Genomic DNA, 16,696 nt, shown 5'->3' on the forward strand with positions numbered 1-16,696 from the left:
CCCAATGTATTTCTCAATTAATTGTTTGTTGTTAATGTTTAGGCGACGAAATGTGTTCGTCGCCCAAAGTAACTTTGGGTGAGGAACGTGTAATTCGTCGCCCAAACCTTTATGACTTTGAGCGACAAATTTTCTTGTTCGTCGCCCTAAATTTCTTTGGGCGACGAATATATGTTCGTCGCCCAAAGTTTGGTCGCCCAAATATATTTTTCTTGTAGTGTCAGATTTTAAAATTAAAAATGGGTCAAGGAAAATAAGTTCCGCCACAGGTCCTTCAAAGTAAATCAATTTGGAATGGATAAGAATTTAAATAATTAATTAAGAGAATGATTATTTCAGAGAAGTAATATTGTGATTCGTGATAAGGTAATCAGTTAGAACAGGCCAAGCGATAAATTCAATTTTTCTCTAGAAGTATGGCCGTATGGGTGTGTCAACATGTTGATGTAGTACAAACTCATACAAAAATATATACTAGAAATATTATCACAACTACTATACTATCATTTCATTTTAAATCTATTATTAATACCTTTTTAAATAATCAGGATATATGTGATATTTAGACATATTTGTTGGCAAAGTATGTACTCTTTATTTTAGTACAGATAAGATAATATTTTGTCTAATAATATATAATATTCACCCGATCACAATAGAACAAGAAATTTCATAATTATTTATGATGGTCGAGTGAATATTACCGAGATGTTTCCAAATTATATATTAAGAGGCATTTAGTTATATATAGGTCCCTCATACATATTTTTCGTATCTGTCTTTATCGTTTTTTTTTTTTAATTTGTAACAATAGGTCGACAAAATTGTAATTAGGTATGAATTAAACCACTATAACTAGGGGACCTTAAATTTTCACATATATTTGAACCTCCACTTATTCACCTTACAAGTGGAGAAGTGTGGAATGGATTACCTATTATCTATGATTATGGGTAGGGATGGCAAAAATCCCCGCGGGGGCGAATCCCCGCGGGGACCCGATCCGATTAAAACCCTAATGGGGGAGATAAATAGGGCCGGGTTCGGATTCGGGGATTTAGGCGGGGACCCGAGTCGGGGGCGGGTATGGTTTTAACTCCCCCGACCTTGAACCCACCCCGTTTACACCAAATATATATGATTAAAATTTTAATATTAAAAGTGTCAACCAAGGGGATCAAACTTGGCACCTCAAATTTTCTCCCGCAGCTCCGTACCATCAAACCAACAAGTTCTCATGAGTTCACTCTTCTAATTTATATATTTATACACAATTTAGATAATAAAACCCTAAACCCTAAACCCTAAACCCTAAACCCTAAACCCTATACCCTAAACCCTAAACCCTACACCCTATACCCTAAACCCTAAACCCTAAACCCTAGGTAAACCCTATACCCTATACCTAAACCCTATACCCTATACCCTAAACCCTAAACCCTAAACCCTAAACCTAAACCCTATACCCTATACCCTAAACCTTAAACCCTATACCCTATACCCTATACCCTATACCCCCTAAACCCTAAACCATATATCCTATACCCTATACCCTAAACCCTAAACCATATATCCTATATCCTATACCCTATACCCTATACCCTAAACCATATATCCTAAACCTTATACCCTAAAAGCCTAAACCCCATAAACCCTATACCCTAAACCATATATCGTAAACCTTATACCCTAAAAGCCTAAACCCCATAAACCCTAAACCCTAAACTTATTCTTCCAATTTATATACTTATACACAATTTAGATAATAAAATTAATAACCATATACCCTAAACCCTAAACCCTAAACCTTATACCCTATACCCTATACCCTAAACCCTATATCCTAAACCTTATACCCTAAAAGCCTAAACCCCATAAACCCTAAACCCTAAACTTATTCTTCCAATTAATATACTTATACACAATTTAGATACTAAATTAATAACCCTAAACCCTAAACTTATTATTCCAATTAATAGATTTATACACAATTTAGATAATAAAATTAATAACCCTAAACCCTAAACTTATTATTCCAATTAATAGATTTATACACAATTTAGATAATAAAATTAATAACCTAAACCCTAAACCCTAAGCTTTATATAAATGAAATAACATATATTTGTTAAATTATTTTTTAAGTAAATTAACAAATATAAATGTATTAACATATATAAATGTATGTTTGTTAATACGCCAAACCCTAAACACAAAAAAAGAAAAAACATTGTCTCCGACTCTCTGTCTCTCTGACTCTCTATATTCTCTAACTCTCTATCTCTCTCAGTCATGCACTCGGTCTCTCTCTGACTGCGTCGCTCTTGGACTCTTGGAGAGTTGGAGATTTGGGCATATCCTGTCTCGCCAGACACAGGCCATCATCTTGCTTTTTATTGTTTATAGATGGACTCTACAGAAATGACTAGTGACTCCGGTCACGGTGCTGAAAATGAGGAAAATCAAACAGCCTCACAAGGGCCACAACTCACACAGATTTCACAGCCACGAAGACCCTCAACTACCCCACAATCATCAAATTCAACACCAACTGAAGGGGGGGACAAATCTGTACCAAATACCATGACTTGTGATTCAATGGGTGAAAACTTATGTAAAAGGAGATGTACGTCACAAGTATGGGAGCACTTCACCAAGTGTATTGTTGCAGGCAAAATGAAAGCTGTTTGCAATCATTGTAGTGGGATGCTAGGAGGGAATAACAAGAATGGGACAAAACATTTACATGATCACATCAAATGTTGTCCTATGAAGAGACAAAGAAGCATATCACAATCAATCTTGAATCCTACAAGGAGTGGTGATGGGAGCTTTAAACTTGGTACGTATAACTTTGACCATGACAGTGCAAGGAAGGAACTTGGTGTTATGATTATTATCCATGAGTATCCAATGTCCATGGTTGATCATGTTGGGTTTAAAAGGTACTCCCAAGCTTTACAGCCATTATTTAAGGTTCCTTCTCGGAATAATATTAAGAGTGACATCTTCAAGATTTTTGAGTTTGAAAGAAATAAAACAATGAAGCTCTTGGATACCAATGAAAGTAGAATTTCCGTTACTACAGATATGTGGACATCTAGCAATCAAAAAAGGGGATTTATAACTGTCACTACTCACTTTATTGATGATTACTGGAGGTTGCAAAGTCGTCTTGCGAGGTAAATTTATTTAATTATTTGCTATAATTTTTTTAATACGTTATGATGTAATCAATTCACTAATTTTCTTTTAATTTGAATGATTTTTTGGTAGGTTTGTATATGTAGCTAGTCCACACACTGCGGAGGTACTTGCGGATGTTTTCGTGGATTGCTTGTTGGAATGCAATCTCGATCATAAGGTATCCACTTTAACGGTAGATAATTGCACAACCAATGATGCCGTGATTGATATAGTTTTGGAGAAGTTGTCTTCTAGTTCACTTTTGTTGCAAGGACGCTTTTTTCACATGCGTTGTTGTGTGCACATTCTAAACTTGGTGGTGAAGGATGGGTTAGATGTTATAAAAGAGAGCATTAAGGTTATTCGGTCTAGTGTTGCATTTTGGACCGGAACTCAAAAGAGAGAAGAAAAGTTTATCGAGGCGGCTCGACAATTAAGATTGTCAAGCACTAAAAAATTGGAGCTTGATTGCAAAACTAGGTGGAACTCTACATATTCCATGCTTACCACTGCATTGGAATATAAAGATGTTTTTCCACGGCTGAAAATGCATGAGTCTCTATACAAAAAAGTGCCTAGTGAAGAAGATTGGTCAAAGACAAAGGTGCTAGCTGAAAAATTGAAGCTTTTTAATGATGTGTCTGACTTATTTTCAGGGTCCAAGTACCCTACTGCCAATCTTTATTTTCCAAATATTTGCAAGATTAGGTTGGCAATTGAGCAGTGGGTTTTGTCAGATGTGACTGAGGTGAAGGAAATGGCATCAAATATGCTACCAAAGTTTGAGAAGTATTGGAATACTATGCATGGCTTGATGGCAATTGCAAGTATCTTGGATCCAAGGTATAAGATGATGTCCGTTGAGTTCTATTTCCTAAAAATCTATGGAGGCACATCTTTTCTTAAGATTGAGGAAGTTAAAAAGTTATTGTATGACTTGCTTGGAGAGTATCAACAAAAACCTAGTCAAAGTCATCAATCTTCTCAAGATTCTAATGCTACTGCTACTGTTTCACAAAATGTTACACCTGAAGTTGATCAAGAGTTTCTTGAGTATTTGGCTATTTCTAGTAGCACTCACAGTGTGAGGTCAGAGTTTGACCAGTATCTAGAAGAGTCTCTTATCCATTGAATGCTGATTTCGATATATTAGTTTGGTGGAAGACAAATGGGGTCAAATATCCTAAATTGCAATTGATTTCTAGAGATATTTTGGCTATTCCAGTTACTACAGTAGCTTCAGAATCAGCATTTAGTACAAGTGGCAGAATTGTGAGCGCTCATCTTAGTCGGCTTTATTCAAATACCATCGAGGCCTTGATGTGTGCTCGAGATTGGCTATGGAAGGAGATAAAAGGTAATCTGAAAATTGTTTTAAGGTTTGCTGCTCTAATTAATTTGTTTTAAGGTTTTCTAATAAATTTTTTTTTTGTTTTATGATTAGAATCAAACTCGAATGAGGTAGAAGTCATGGAATCTGAAACTTGTGTTTCAACTAATGCTGATTCTAACATGGAGGAGGTAAGCAACTCATGATTGAATCACTTGATGGTTTAATTAATGAAGTGTGACTATTCTCACTTTATTTTGTTTTGATTGTTTAGGTTTCTTGCCTTGAGCAGGAGAATAGCTCATTATATGATTAAAATGTAAACCTTTATGAAGTGGCCTAAGGTATCAGTATGTTTAATCTTTTATTACATTTCTCTTGGTTCAGCAGCCAGCAGGTGGTTACAAATTTACAATCATATCTCTCTTGGTGCAGGTTTGCAAGTTTGCAACACATTTGTGATCTTGAAGAATCAAGCATACTCCAACCATATATGAGTGATGTACTGATGTCATAAAGGAAATATCTAAAGCATGTTTGAAGCTTGATGCCATAAATGTGTTTTCTTATGAATTGATGGATGTGTTTTCTTATGAATTGAACTGTGGCAGTAGCAATATTAGAACATTAATATTCTGGCGACTATTGGAACAATGCATTAGAACATTAACTCTGCAAGTTTGAATTGAATATTACTGCAGCAGTAGCAGGTTTGTAATGCTTATTGATAATTTGATATGCATTCAGGGGGGGGGGAATTGGTTGGGGCGGGGATTCGGGGCGGGTTCGGGGAAGCCACTCCCCAGCAGGGTCGGGGTCCTGTCGGGGACGGATGAGAAGCGTGTATCGTCCACACTATTAAAATGACGAGTGAGTTTTATTTGGGTATGGAGAAGGGGGATTGAACTTTGAGATATCTTCAACGTTATTGAGAGAAATACCATTAGACTAATAGTTTTTTTTTTTGGCCACTCATTAGACCAATAGTTGATTAGTAGTAACCGTGAGCTTTTTATTTTTTGTTGAGTTGGGTCAAAGACCCAAACAACTTAAAAACAACCAACCACAAAATGAGCCCAAGGAAGCCCAATAAAATCCTCAAATAACCGCAAAAGGCAGGTCCGAGGAGGTCTGTTTGCTTGGGCTTGGGCTCGTTTGAGTGTAAAAGCCGCTTAAAAAGGAAAATTGTTCAATTACAAAAAAAAGAAAAAGAAAATATATTATTTAGTTTCTGCACGAACTCAACTCACAAGTAAAATTAAGGGGGGTGTCCCCAACTTAGATTTCATTGAATTTTAAAAGTCTAATGAAATCTAAGTGTCCTCAACTTAGATTTTAATAGATTCTAATGAACTTTAGATGTCCCCAACTCAGATTTTAATGGATTCCAATGAAATCCATGTGTCCTCAAAAAGTCATGAATTTCATTAAGTGAAGGATTTTTATGGATTTGGATGGATTTAGATAGATTTGAATGCATTTTTTACACATAACAAATTCTATGAGAATTTCACCCAATTTCTTTGAATTTTGATAGATTCTATAAATTTTAAAATTCATTAAACTCCTTTAAAATCTGAGTTGGGGACACCCTAAGCAGTGAGTAACTTAGTACCGATCAAAGACAATAGTCAATAACAAATTTAAACAAGTCGTGGATGCCACACAACACAACTGAGCGTAGCAGGCTGTCCATGCGAACCAAAGAAAAACATATCAACCGGTCCGCGAAGCGCTACCCGCGTGTGGAAAGTCGTCTCGTTAGTGAGTCAGACTCCGAACTCGCTCACTCAGTCGGTTTGTTTTCAGTTTTCACCTCGTAGTCAGTAGACTCAGCAGTGAGCACTCAGTGAGTAGACCGAGTCAGTACTCAGTGTGCCTGCAACTCCAGAGTCCAGTCCGCTGTAACAAAATCACCAATTCTCAAAGCCTCAAATCCACAAGATCTCTCAGAATTCGAAATTCACAGTGAAGAAATCGCTTCAATTTCAAAACAATTTTGGAGGCCCCACATCGACATGGCAGCCGTGGCTTCGGCTCCGCCTTGGAACCCTGAAGACGACCTTCTCCTGAAGAACGCTATGGAGGTATGTACTAATGTACTCCTCTGCAATTTTCGCTCAGATTCCATAATTGCTCTTTAGTCCTCTTAATTTCGATTATTATTGAGCTATCTGTTTGTTTGCGCTTGGCTTTTTGCAAAGAGTGATTGATTATCAAATATTTGAATCTGTTTGTTGCTGCTTAAACAATTGCAGGCAGGTGCTTCTTTAGAAGCACTTGCCAAAGGTGCGGTGCGATTCTCGCGCAAATTCACGGTCCGAGAGTTGCGGGAGCGCTGGCATTCGCTTCTCTACGACACCGATGTTTCGGCGGAGGCCTCCGCTCGGATGTTGGAATTCGAACTCTGTAATTCCAGCGTGCCGTCCAAGTCCAATAGATTTGGTAATTCTAGGGATTTGAAACGAAAAGTCGAAAGCATAAGAAAACAGTATCATGCTATGAGGAAGAGAATGCGCATTGTGAATTCGTTTTATTTAAATTTCCGTGATGATGCACCACAAGTTGATAATGATGAGGCTTTAGATGCTAATGTTATGGATAGAGATTGCTTTCGAACCTCTTTTGTCGATTGCAATGCCGATGATGGCGATGCTGCTAATGTGTTCCATGCTAGAGATTGCGTTGAACTTGAAAATCATGTTATGGATGGAGTTGTGATGGAAGGGTGCTCTAATGGATTTTCTGAACAGGTTTCATTATTGTCAGCCAAAGGATTAGGAGAGAATGCTGGAGCGAGCACTTTTGGCCGTGAGAATGCTTGTGAAGATTTATCTACTCGCAGAGATAATTCAATTGATTTTGGGAATTCCTTGGATGCAGATGATTTAGGGCCGTCCCATGTGTTTACAGATATGCCTCTTTGGAAAACGATTGAGGATGTATTGGCACCGGAAATGCCAATCAATGGTGAGGATGCCAAAGAGACATTGGTAGTTCCTGAAGACGTGGATGGGGAGAATACTGGTCCATCTCAATATGAAGTTAACAATTCTGAGGCAATGTTGAATGATGGAGGTGTAGGCGATGAACTGAATAGGTCTGTTGCAATCTCAGGAGGTGATTATGCAGAGATATCAGATTCTCTTTGGAACCTTACAAACGAGGATGATGAAAGCCTCAATTCGATTCTGTTGAGTTCTCCCAAAGATGTCCATGAAGATGATGTGCCAGACTTTTGTCAACCTCAAAAGTTGGTTTCAGACTCATGCCAGTCTGTTTCGGACAATGTGCATACTGCTGAGATGGATGTTGCTGCTGAACCGTCTCACTCTGGCCATGATGATCAACGTGATATTTCTTGTTCTGAAGCCAATATGCCATCAGCTACATCAGTACCAAATCCTCTTACTCCTAAACTTCATGACGAATGGACGATTTGCACATTGAATACCGAGGACCCTGAAATCCCATGCAATGATGATATATTTTTTCCTACTGCAATAGTTCATACCGTAGTGCAACCTAGCTTCAAAGAAGCTAGTGATTTGGCTTCCTGTACTGACCAAAGAAATTGTGATCAACAAAGGATAACCTTGAAGAAGGAAGAAGATCCTGCACAACCTTTCAAGGCTCCGCGGATGGTAGGACAAGACACAATTACAGAAAACAGCCCAAACCAGCCCAAACCTACATTTCGTGATAGCAGCTGTGTAGCTTCAGTCTCCAAACATGATAAAAATGTCCATGCTGACCCAAGGCAATGCAGATCAGTACATGCAACTCCTAAATCTATCTCAAATGGAGTGCTAAAAGAAGAGGTTATGAATTTCTAATTGAGGTCACTTCATACTATAGATAGCATATTTAATTATTTTATGAGAGCATCAAGTGTTTTGTTGCTCTTGTAAACATATTTATCACTAAAGCTGATGGTTGTAAACAGGGAATAAATGGTCCAGTTACTGTTACAGAACTTGCACCCTTAACTGCAGAGTCAGGTTCTACTAAAATGACTTTTCCAGAACCAGAAGCCAACCGCTCGGCTCTAGATTGTGAAGAATCTGAGGAAGAATCTGATGATGATGTTGATGATGATGGTGATGCTGACATTCCTTATTTTTCTGATATTGAAACGATGGTAAACATTATTAATTTCATTGATCACCTAATTTTTTTTATGAATTTCTACTTGGTTCATTTTTAGGTTCTGCCTTCTATAATTATAAATGTTATTTTTCAGATACTCGAGATGGATTTATGTCCACATGACCAGGAATCAGATATCAGTAGAGAAGGTAATTCCTCTAAGTTGGTAACCGGTATCTGATCAATGTCTGCTTGTATTTCTAATCAATTCTGAATTATTTCATTTTAAATGAAGAAAGTTCCTTTTGTATATAAGTCAACTTAATTAAGAATTCCATGTTTATTAAAAATTCTATGAAATTTGAAGTTCAAGAACTATATTATTACTCCGTTGTTGTTGATGTAAGATAAATCTACTGCATTATGTATTGGAGTTTTTTATGATTTAAACATTTATATTAAAAGATATATAATTACTATAGATAACATTTACCTCCTTTCATGATTATATATATCATGCTTCATCTGGTTATGTGACACTTAAACGTATCGCATGTCTGTCATTGGGGTCAAATTTAGTTTTAGTTTTAGTTTCTTAAATTATTTTTTGTGGTATTTCCAGTCTCAAAGTATCAACATCAGCATGCTAAAAGGAAAATCATGAGGTTGGAACAGTGTGCACAATCCTCCATGCAAAGAGCCCTTGCATCTAAAGGCGCACTTGCCGTATTGTATGGTCGCCATTTAAAGCAATATATTAAGAAAACTGAGGTATGTTTTTCAAATTTTGGCTTTTAAAATTTCGATTCAGAATCAGGTATCTCCTTTGCAGACCTTGTTGCAACATTTTCCTACTTTGTAGGTCATACTTGGCAGAGCAACAGAGGATAATGAAGTTGATATTGACTTGGGAAAGGAAGGGCTAGCTAACAAAATATCTAGGCGACAGGTGGGACTTGTTTTCCTAATGCTATTCTTTCCATGACTTACTCTTTGATATTTGACTCACATTGTAGAATGGGTTTGAGATGTCCAATAAGCCGATTCTTGAAATTTTCAACAAGATGACATACTAAACTGTGAAAGGGAGACCTAAATAATATTAGTAAAGCGCTATGAAAGCCAAACCATTATGGTAATGCATTAGAAAGGCCCGGTTGAGATTGTAGATTAGAGTCTTGTATGTACCAACGGTTAATGTTAAAACCCTTTTTGTATATATATATATATATATATATATATATATATATATACAGGCTCCTTCTATTGAGGTATACCTCAACTTATTTATGTTGAGGTATACCCTATTGGGGCCCACACGAGTCGTTTTGTGTCGATCCGAACAGTTCGCAAGGATCATCTTCATTGATAGATCATCCTTGCAAAAAATTAGCTAAATCGGAAATCATTTGCTTATCTAACTTTGATCAAACAAATGAACGGTTTCATCGAAAATATTTGGTTCGTCCATTTATTTGATCAAAGTTAGATAGGCAAATGATTTCCGATTTGGCTAATTTTTTGCAAGGATGATCTATCAATGGAGATGTAAAAATTGAACGATTCGGATCGACACAAAATGACTCGTGTGGGTCCCAATAGAGTATACCTCAACATAAATAAGTTGAGGTATACCTCAATAGAAGGAGCCTGTATATATATAGGCCCCTTCCATTGAGGGATCTCATTCAGGTGCAAATGTTCGCACCTAGCATTGAGCGCTCAGTAGTGTAAAATTTTTCTGCATCGAGCGCTCTAACCTAGTTTGTCGGCGTTTATGTTAAGGTTTAATCCCAAAGTTAAACTCTAACATAACGCCTCCACAAAGGCCATTTTGTACCCGCTCAAAATCTCAGAGTTAAACCCTAACTTAATGCCTCCACAAAGGCCATTCTATACCCTAGGAGGGTATGGGGTGAACCCGTCGGCCTATACCCCCAAAAACGGGTGGAGGAAGCAGCGTCGAACACTTCTTGCAGCGCTTGCCTGTTTTAAAGAACTTACCGAGCACTCGGTAGCATGTTCGCACATCCGCACCTTAATGGCTCTGTATATATTTGTTTAAATGTCCAAATTGATGATGCATGTGACCTTGGTCATTGGCTCCATAAATCTGATTGCAGCAGGGTAGAACAAAGAGGAAGTATTGATCGTTGTTATTAAATTCTTTTAAGAAATTTCGGTTATGAGTTTTATATGACTGTTGTTAATTATTCTCTAGGCTCTTATAAAGATGGAAGGAGATGGTTCTTTCTCTTTGAAGAATCTTGGCAAGAGTTCAATTTTTTTGAATGGCAAAGAAGTTGCTACTGGACAGCTTCTTAGTCTCAGTTCAAGTAATTTGATTGAGGTAAATGGTTTCCCATTTTAACTTTGGAACAGATTATATCCTTGGGGAGTTATTTCATCACCTTTCAAACTTTCTGGTATTCCATTCCATTTTCTGTTCAATTGTAGAGTTATTTCGTCACCCTTCAAAATTTCTGGTTACTTTAATGGTATTTATTCCTTGTTGTGGGTTTTCTCAAGCATGCTTTGGTGGTTCAGGTAATTAGAGTGAGTGAGGGTAATGGTTTTCCAACTTCAATTCTTTTGCAACAGATATCCTCGTAGGATTGTTTTTGTCATCCTTCAAAGTCTGCTTTCTCATATGCTACGCATTCTTGTTCTGGCTTCTATCAATCATGCTTGCTCCTACTAATTTTAGTATTCATCAATTGGATTACATTGCTTGTTTTCGTGTTCTTAGCTTGACTGCCCAACTGATTTATTGTACGTGACAATCTGCAGATTAGGGGAATGTCATTTGTCTTTGAGATGAATCACAAATCTGTGAGGCAGTATCTGGCCAAAATTGCCAAAAAAAGTGAGGATAAGTATACCAAATTTGAATGGTCACCTGAGGGGGGTCCATAAGTGGAGAAATGCAGTGAAAAGGTGCCTTTCTTGTTCTAATTTTTTTAGTAGACTATAATTGGTCTGTTATACAGTATACTTGATTATGCTTTATAGGAGCATCCTCACTCTACTGGATTATAGAATGTATAGGCATTTTTTATTTTACATCTTTGTATATTTAGTTGATCCTTCAGCCTCAAGAAGGAAAAAGATGTATTAAAAAAAATGAAGTAACACTTAATAATGTAACCACTGTTGGCAGTAAATACCAGTATTCCTTGTTATTTCAACTTTTTATCTTTCCCATCTTGGGCATGTAACCATGTTAATATTCTGATTTAAACAATTAAGAATAATTTAAATTAGGGCTAATTACAAAGTACCCCTACCAGATTTGCTGCCATTTTCAATTACCCTCATAGGGTTTCAATTTTTTCAATGTAGCACATATAGTTTTTAATTTAAGTCAATGTCACCCATTGTCAAACTTCATTTAGGTTGATCATTTGGTCAACCATTAAGCGGTGACACAGCATGCATGGGGTCCTTTTTTTCTTATGTGGAAATCTAGTTGGCACTATGTGGACAATAACTATAGATAATAATCTAGAAATAGAAATATAATGAGGGTTTAAGCAGGGGTGGATCTGCAAAAGAATGGGAGAGCTAGAGAGAGAGAGAGAGAGAGAGAAAAGAAGAAGGGTTTGAGGGGAGTGGATGAGGATCAGGAGAAGAGTGGGAGAGGGAGAGAGATAGAGAGTAAAAAGACGGGGAGGAGAGAAATTCAATCATTTGTGTTGAGTCTACATCAGCTAAAGAGCCACACGTATTAACAGTTGACCAACCGGTCAAACTAGTCAAACTTAATGTAAGTATTGCATTGGCCACGTTGACTTAAATTGAAAATTACATGTAGTACATTGAAAAAATTGAAACCTTATGGGGGAAATTGAAAATGAAGACAAACTTGAGTATTTTATAATTAGCACATATAAAAGAACCCCACCAAAAGACAACTAGGATTTTGCCATTGAATCCCATAAAGTTGATGCATTTCTTGGTGCCTGTTTCTCATTTCTAAACTATATTCTTGAGCGGTGGTTGGATCGGAGTAGAACTTGAAGAATACCAAACACGAATCTGCATTCTGGAAATGGGGTGGCTAGCTTTTGCAAAGGTTGCTGTGTTTTCAAGTTTGTTTAGCTATAATAAAAAGTGCATAATGCAACTGCCCGAATTGACATTAGTGATCGGTTACTCAAATCACCCACCAACTTTGGAGCTCTTTGTAACAACTGAATCAAAGGGGGATTCCATTCCATGTGCTGGTATTTGATTCCAATGACCAACCCACCTATATATTTTGCTAGTTACGATTAGTTTCAATATGCTTTTATCATTTTATGTTTTATGATTGTAAATTATGTAGGGTAACAATCAAGAACTGGCTTCTGCTTTTGGCATATAGTAATAGTAAAGAAGCCATTTCTAGTGGCTTATGGAGCAATAGGGGAAAGGAACCTATTCGCTTGAGAAAGAGAGGGCATTATGCAAAGTATGCTGGCATAAAGAGGGCAAAGCAATCATTCTTCATTAACACTATCTTACTTGTGAAGCATGAGTTTTAACTTTTCATAGGCCTATTAGAAATGGCTGCCAATCTCCATTGCTGGCTCAATTTAATTTTATATTTGAGAAATATAGTGTGAAATAATACTGGATTTTTTTTTCATAAAATAACTACTTTACATAGGCCTATTGAAAAAATTAAACCTTTTTTCTAATAACTAAAATTTCAATTTTCTTGGGATTTAAAAAAACTAAAATGGAATTGATTCGAGAGTTGAGATCTCCTATTAGAGATTTAGAGACCACCAATGGTATAATGGAAAAGTACACTCTAATAAGGAAAACGTGAACTATGTCAACATCCATAGTCAAGAATGTGTTTGTTTTCCTTCTATTATATTATCTTAACTTATGTCACACAACTTAAATAGTTCATGATAATTTAGGCTTTAAAATTCATCTTTGGTAGAACGTTTGGTAAAAAATTTATATCCAATAGTGAAAATGTGATCCATTCAGATAAAAAAAAACGTATGATTGCATTGTACAATTTTCGAGTTATTTAATGATCTATGTAACGGATTATTTTTAACAACCCAATGAATATTTCCATTATCTTATACTAGTTTATGAAATTATTTAAGAGCCTGGATAAGTGGGTATGCCGATATAGAAACCAAGACAGCTCAACACTGAACAGTAGCAACAAGCAGCTTGGGCCACCAAACACACGTCACTATATAAGACGACCAATGTGTCGCCACAAGGACCAACACCAGAAGTAACTCAAACCCAGTCACCTTCCTCTCTCTCACTGACCAATTTGTATATTTCTCAAACACTCTCTCTCTCTCTCTCTCTCTCTCTCTCTGTGTGACAAGAACTGCCCGTGAAGAAACCACTCATCTGTGAACTCTCTGAACCCAAGACAACAAAAGCAACAAAAAAGAGCTTCGCTAAAAGGCTAAAAGCTGTGGCAAAAAAAAAAAGGGTAAAAGCTAACCAAAACCAAAGCCACTCACTCACTAAGCCATTCCCACACTCTGTATGCTCTACTCTTTCTTCTCTCCCCATTCCCCAGTCCCCAGTCCCCACTTCAAAATTCTCATTCTGATTATCACCAAAACCAACGGTCCTGATCAACCCACCTGTCCTAGCTCTACCTCTGCAACTCCATCCCTCATCTTTATTCTCCAAACCCACTCGTAAAGTGGTCCAAACTCCACACACACACTCACACTCGATCCCTTGTTGAGTGAAACACCAAATGGGTGTTCTCTGTTTTTCTCTCTCTTCCCTGCTTCTGCTAATCACAGCTGCTACAGCTCTCCTGCTCGGAGCTGAATCAAAGACTTTCTGGGGGGACACAGAGGTCCTCAAGCAGCTCAAGAACTCGCTAGACCCTAACTCAGTGAGTCCGGGCTCGTGCATTAGCTCCTGGGACTTCACCCTCGACCCATGTGACAACCTCTTCAGCGACCGATTCACCTGCGGTTTCAGGTGCGACCGAGTCGACTCAGGAACGAGTCGAGTCACCGAACTCGGCCTGGACCAGGCCGGTTATGCCGGTTCACTCTCCTCCATATCCTGGAACCTTCCGTACTTAGAAACCCTCGACCTCTCCAACAACTTCTTCTCCGGGTCAATCCCCGACTCGCTCTCCAACCTGACTCGGCTGCGTCGACTCGGTCTGTCCGGCAACTCGTTCTCCGGCGCAATACCCACCTCCATCGGCTCACTCCCAAACCTTGAAGAGCTTTACCTCGACAACAACAACCTAAATGCAACAATCCCACCGAGTTTGAATCGGTTGGCGAGTCTGAAACGACTCGAGCTCCAAACGAACCAACTCAGTGGCGAGTTTCCCCAATTGGGTTCGCTCCAAAACCTCCGCTATTTAGACGCCAGCAACAATGCCATTTCGGGTTCGATCCCATCGAACCTCCCAACCTCATTAATCCAAATCTCGATTCGTAACAACAGCTTGGAAGGAACGATCCCCGAAACCATCAAACACTTGACCAATTTACAAGTCATGGATTTCAATAACAACCAACTCGGCAACTCGGTCCCGGCTCACCTCTTCGCCCACCCATCTCTCCAACAACTCACTCTCTCCTTCAACCAATTCTCGTCCATACAAAGTCCGAGTTCGATGGGCGTCGAAAGCGAGCTCATAGCTGTAGACCTCAGCAACAACAACCTCCGAGGTTTTTTACCTTCGTTCATGGCTATGATGCCGAAGCTCTCTGCTCTGTCCATGGAGAACAACAAGCTCACGGGTATGATTCCGACCCAGTACGCGTTCAAGGTGGCCGTACCCGGATCCGGAGTCTCGCAGTTTGAAAGGCTGTTGCTGGGTGGGAATTACTTGTTCGGACCCATTCCGGGTCCGTTGCTGGGTCTCAAACCGGGTTCTGCGAATGTGGGTCTGGCCGATAACTGCCTGTACAGGTGTCCCCGGGTCTTCTTTTTTTGTCAAGGTGGTGACCAAAAATCGCTCACTGAGTGTAGAAGCTTTGGCCCTATAATCCCATGACCATTGTAAACATCATCATCATATTATCCCTTATAACATAATATTAATTTTGATTTCTTCCTCTGTTTTATTTTTCTTTTTTTAATTATTGGGGTTTTTCGTTAGTAGGAAACAGGAAAAATCTGTGTTAAATACAGTAATAATGAGAAGGGTGGTCCTTGTCTGTTGGTACATGACTTGAGGAAAGTAATCAACCACTAGATTTTATTATAATGTTGGTCTGACAGAGGAACGTTATGCCCACGTGGTCTTTTTTGCCCAAGTCTGAATCAAATATATCATCACCTCTGTAGCGCACTATCATAAATTCGTTCTACGTTGAGGCCTTCACAAATTTCTGCAAATGCTAGCCAATCAAATATTGAAGCCCAGAAGGCCACACATGGTAGCCTCTCAAGCCCAGCATCCATGATTTCAAAGACTGGCCCAACCCAATGCTTAAATTCACATTATCTTCATATGATAACCTTCCCTACATGCTTAGATTACTAAATACCATGCTCACAATCACAAAATGAAAAGCTTAGCTAGTTAGCTTATCCATTGCCAATACTGATCACGGGCATCTTCAAACACCATAAGAAGCATCATCATCATGCCACAACATTGATTGTGCATACAATCAAGTCCAACCATAATACTTATGAAGTTTGTTCATTTACCCCTATTGCCCAAATCTTAATGTGGGTTAAAATTATTTTGTATTCTAACAATAATTATGTGTCACAGGTCGAGCATGGCCCAACTGAGTCTATTCCAATGTTTCTTTAACACAAGATGGATGAAGCAATCATTTTCCAACACCCTTGGTTACAAAGGTTAGGTATTGATTACTAGCTATGAAGCCTATGATACTAAAACTAGCATTAGCCAAAATGGAGCTCAACCACAAAATATCTATACTCTCTTACCACTTAATTGAACACAAATCCTAGTCACTTCCCACTGATTTATAGACAACATTGCTTATAGTAAAAGACACATAAGCATAGACTTAAAGTGTGAGGCATTAATTAGTATAAATTATAGTTATGGTGCTCCTTAAAAAGCTGCTTGAAGAATGGCATTCATTCTGCTGAATTCTA

At 38.1% G+C, this 16,696-nt stretch overlaps 3 protein-coding genes across 3 annotated transcripts; all 3 read left to right on the forward strand.

Moving 5' to 3' along the window:
* Positions 1-2,421: 2,421 nt before the first annotated feature.
* LOC147284752 (zinc finger BED domain-containing protein DAYSLEEPER-like) lies at positions 2,422-3,186 on the forward strand. Its single transcript, XM_086245727.1, has one exon. The coding sequence runs from the start codon at positions 2,422-2,424 to the stop codon at positions 3,184-3,186; it is 765 nt and encodes a 254-aa protein (XP_086101853.1).
* Positions 3,187-6,191: 3,005 nt separating this feature from the next.
* Positions 6,192-11,800, forward strand: LOC147284753 (uncharacterized). The gene is made up of 8 exons (XM_086243735.1): positions 6,192-6,603; positions 6,775-8,337; positions 8,463-8,657; positions 8,760-8,814; positions 9,228-9,376; positions 9,468-9,554; positions 10,827-10,955; positions 11,396-11,800. Exons 1-8 carry the CDS (start codon positions 6,535-6,537, stop codon positions 11,519-11,521), a joined length of 2,373 nt encoding a protein of 790 aa, XP_086099861.1. The 5' UTR covers positions 6,192-6,534; the 3' UTR covers positions 11,522-11,800.
* Positions 11,801-14,197: 2,397 nt separating this feature from the next.
* On the forward strand, positions 14,198-15,714 carry LOC147284754 (Leucine-rich repeat (LRR) family protein). The gene has a single exon (XM_086243738.1). The coding sequence runs from the start codon at positions 14,340-14,342 to the stop codon at positions 15,609-15,611; it is 1,272 nt and encodes a 423-aa protein (XP_086099864.1). The 5' UTR covers positions 14,198-14,339; the 3' UTR covers positions 15,612-15,714.
* The last annotated feature ends 982 nt before the right edge of the window (positions 15,715-16,696 follow it).

Source organism: Dryas octopetala, chromosome 5 (assembly GCF_963921425.1).
Source record: "Dryas octopetala chromosome 5, drDryOcto1.1, whole genome shotgun sequence".
Lineage (NCBI taxonomy): Eukaryota > Viridiplantae > Streptophyta > Magnoliopsida > Rosales > Rosaceae > Dryas > Dryas octopetala.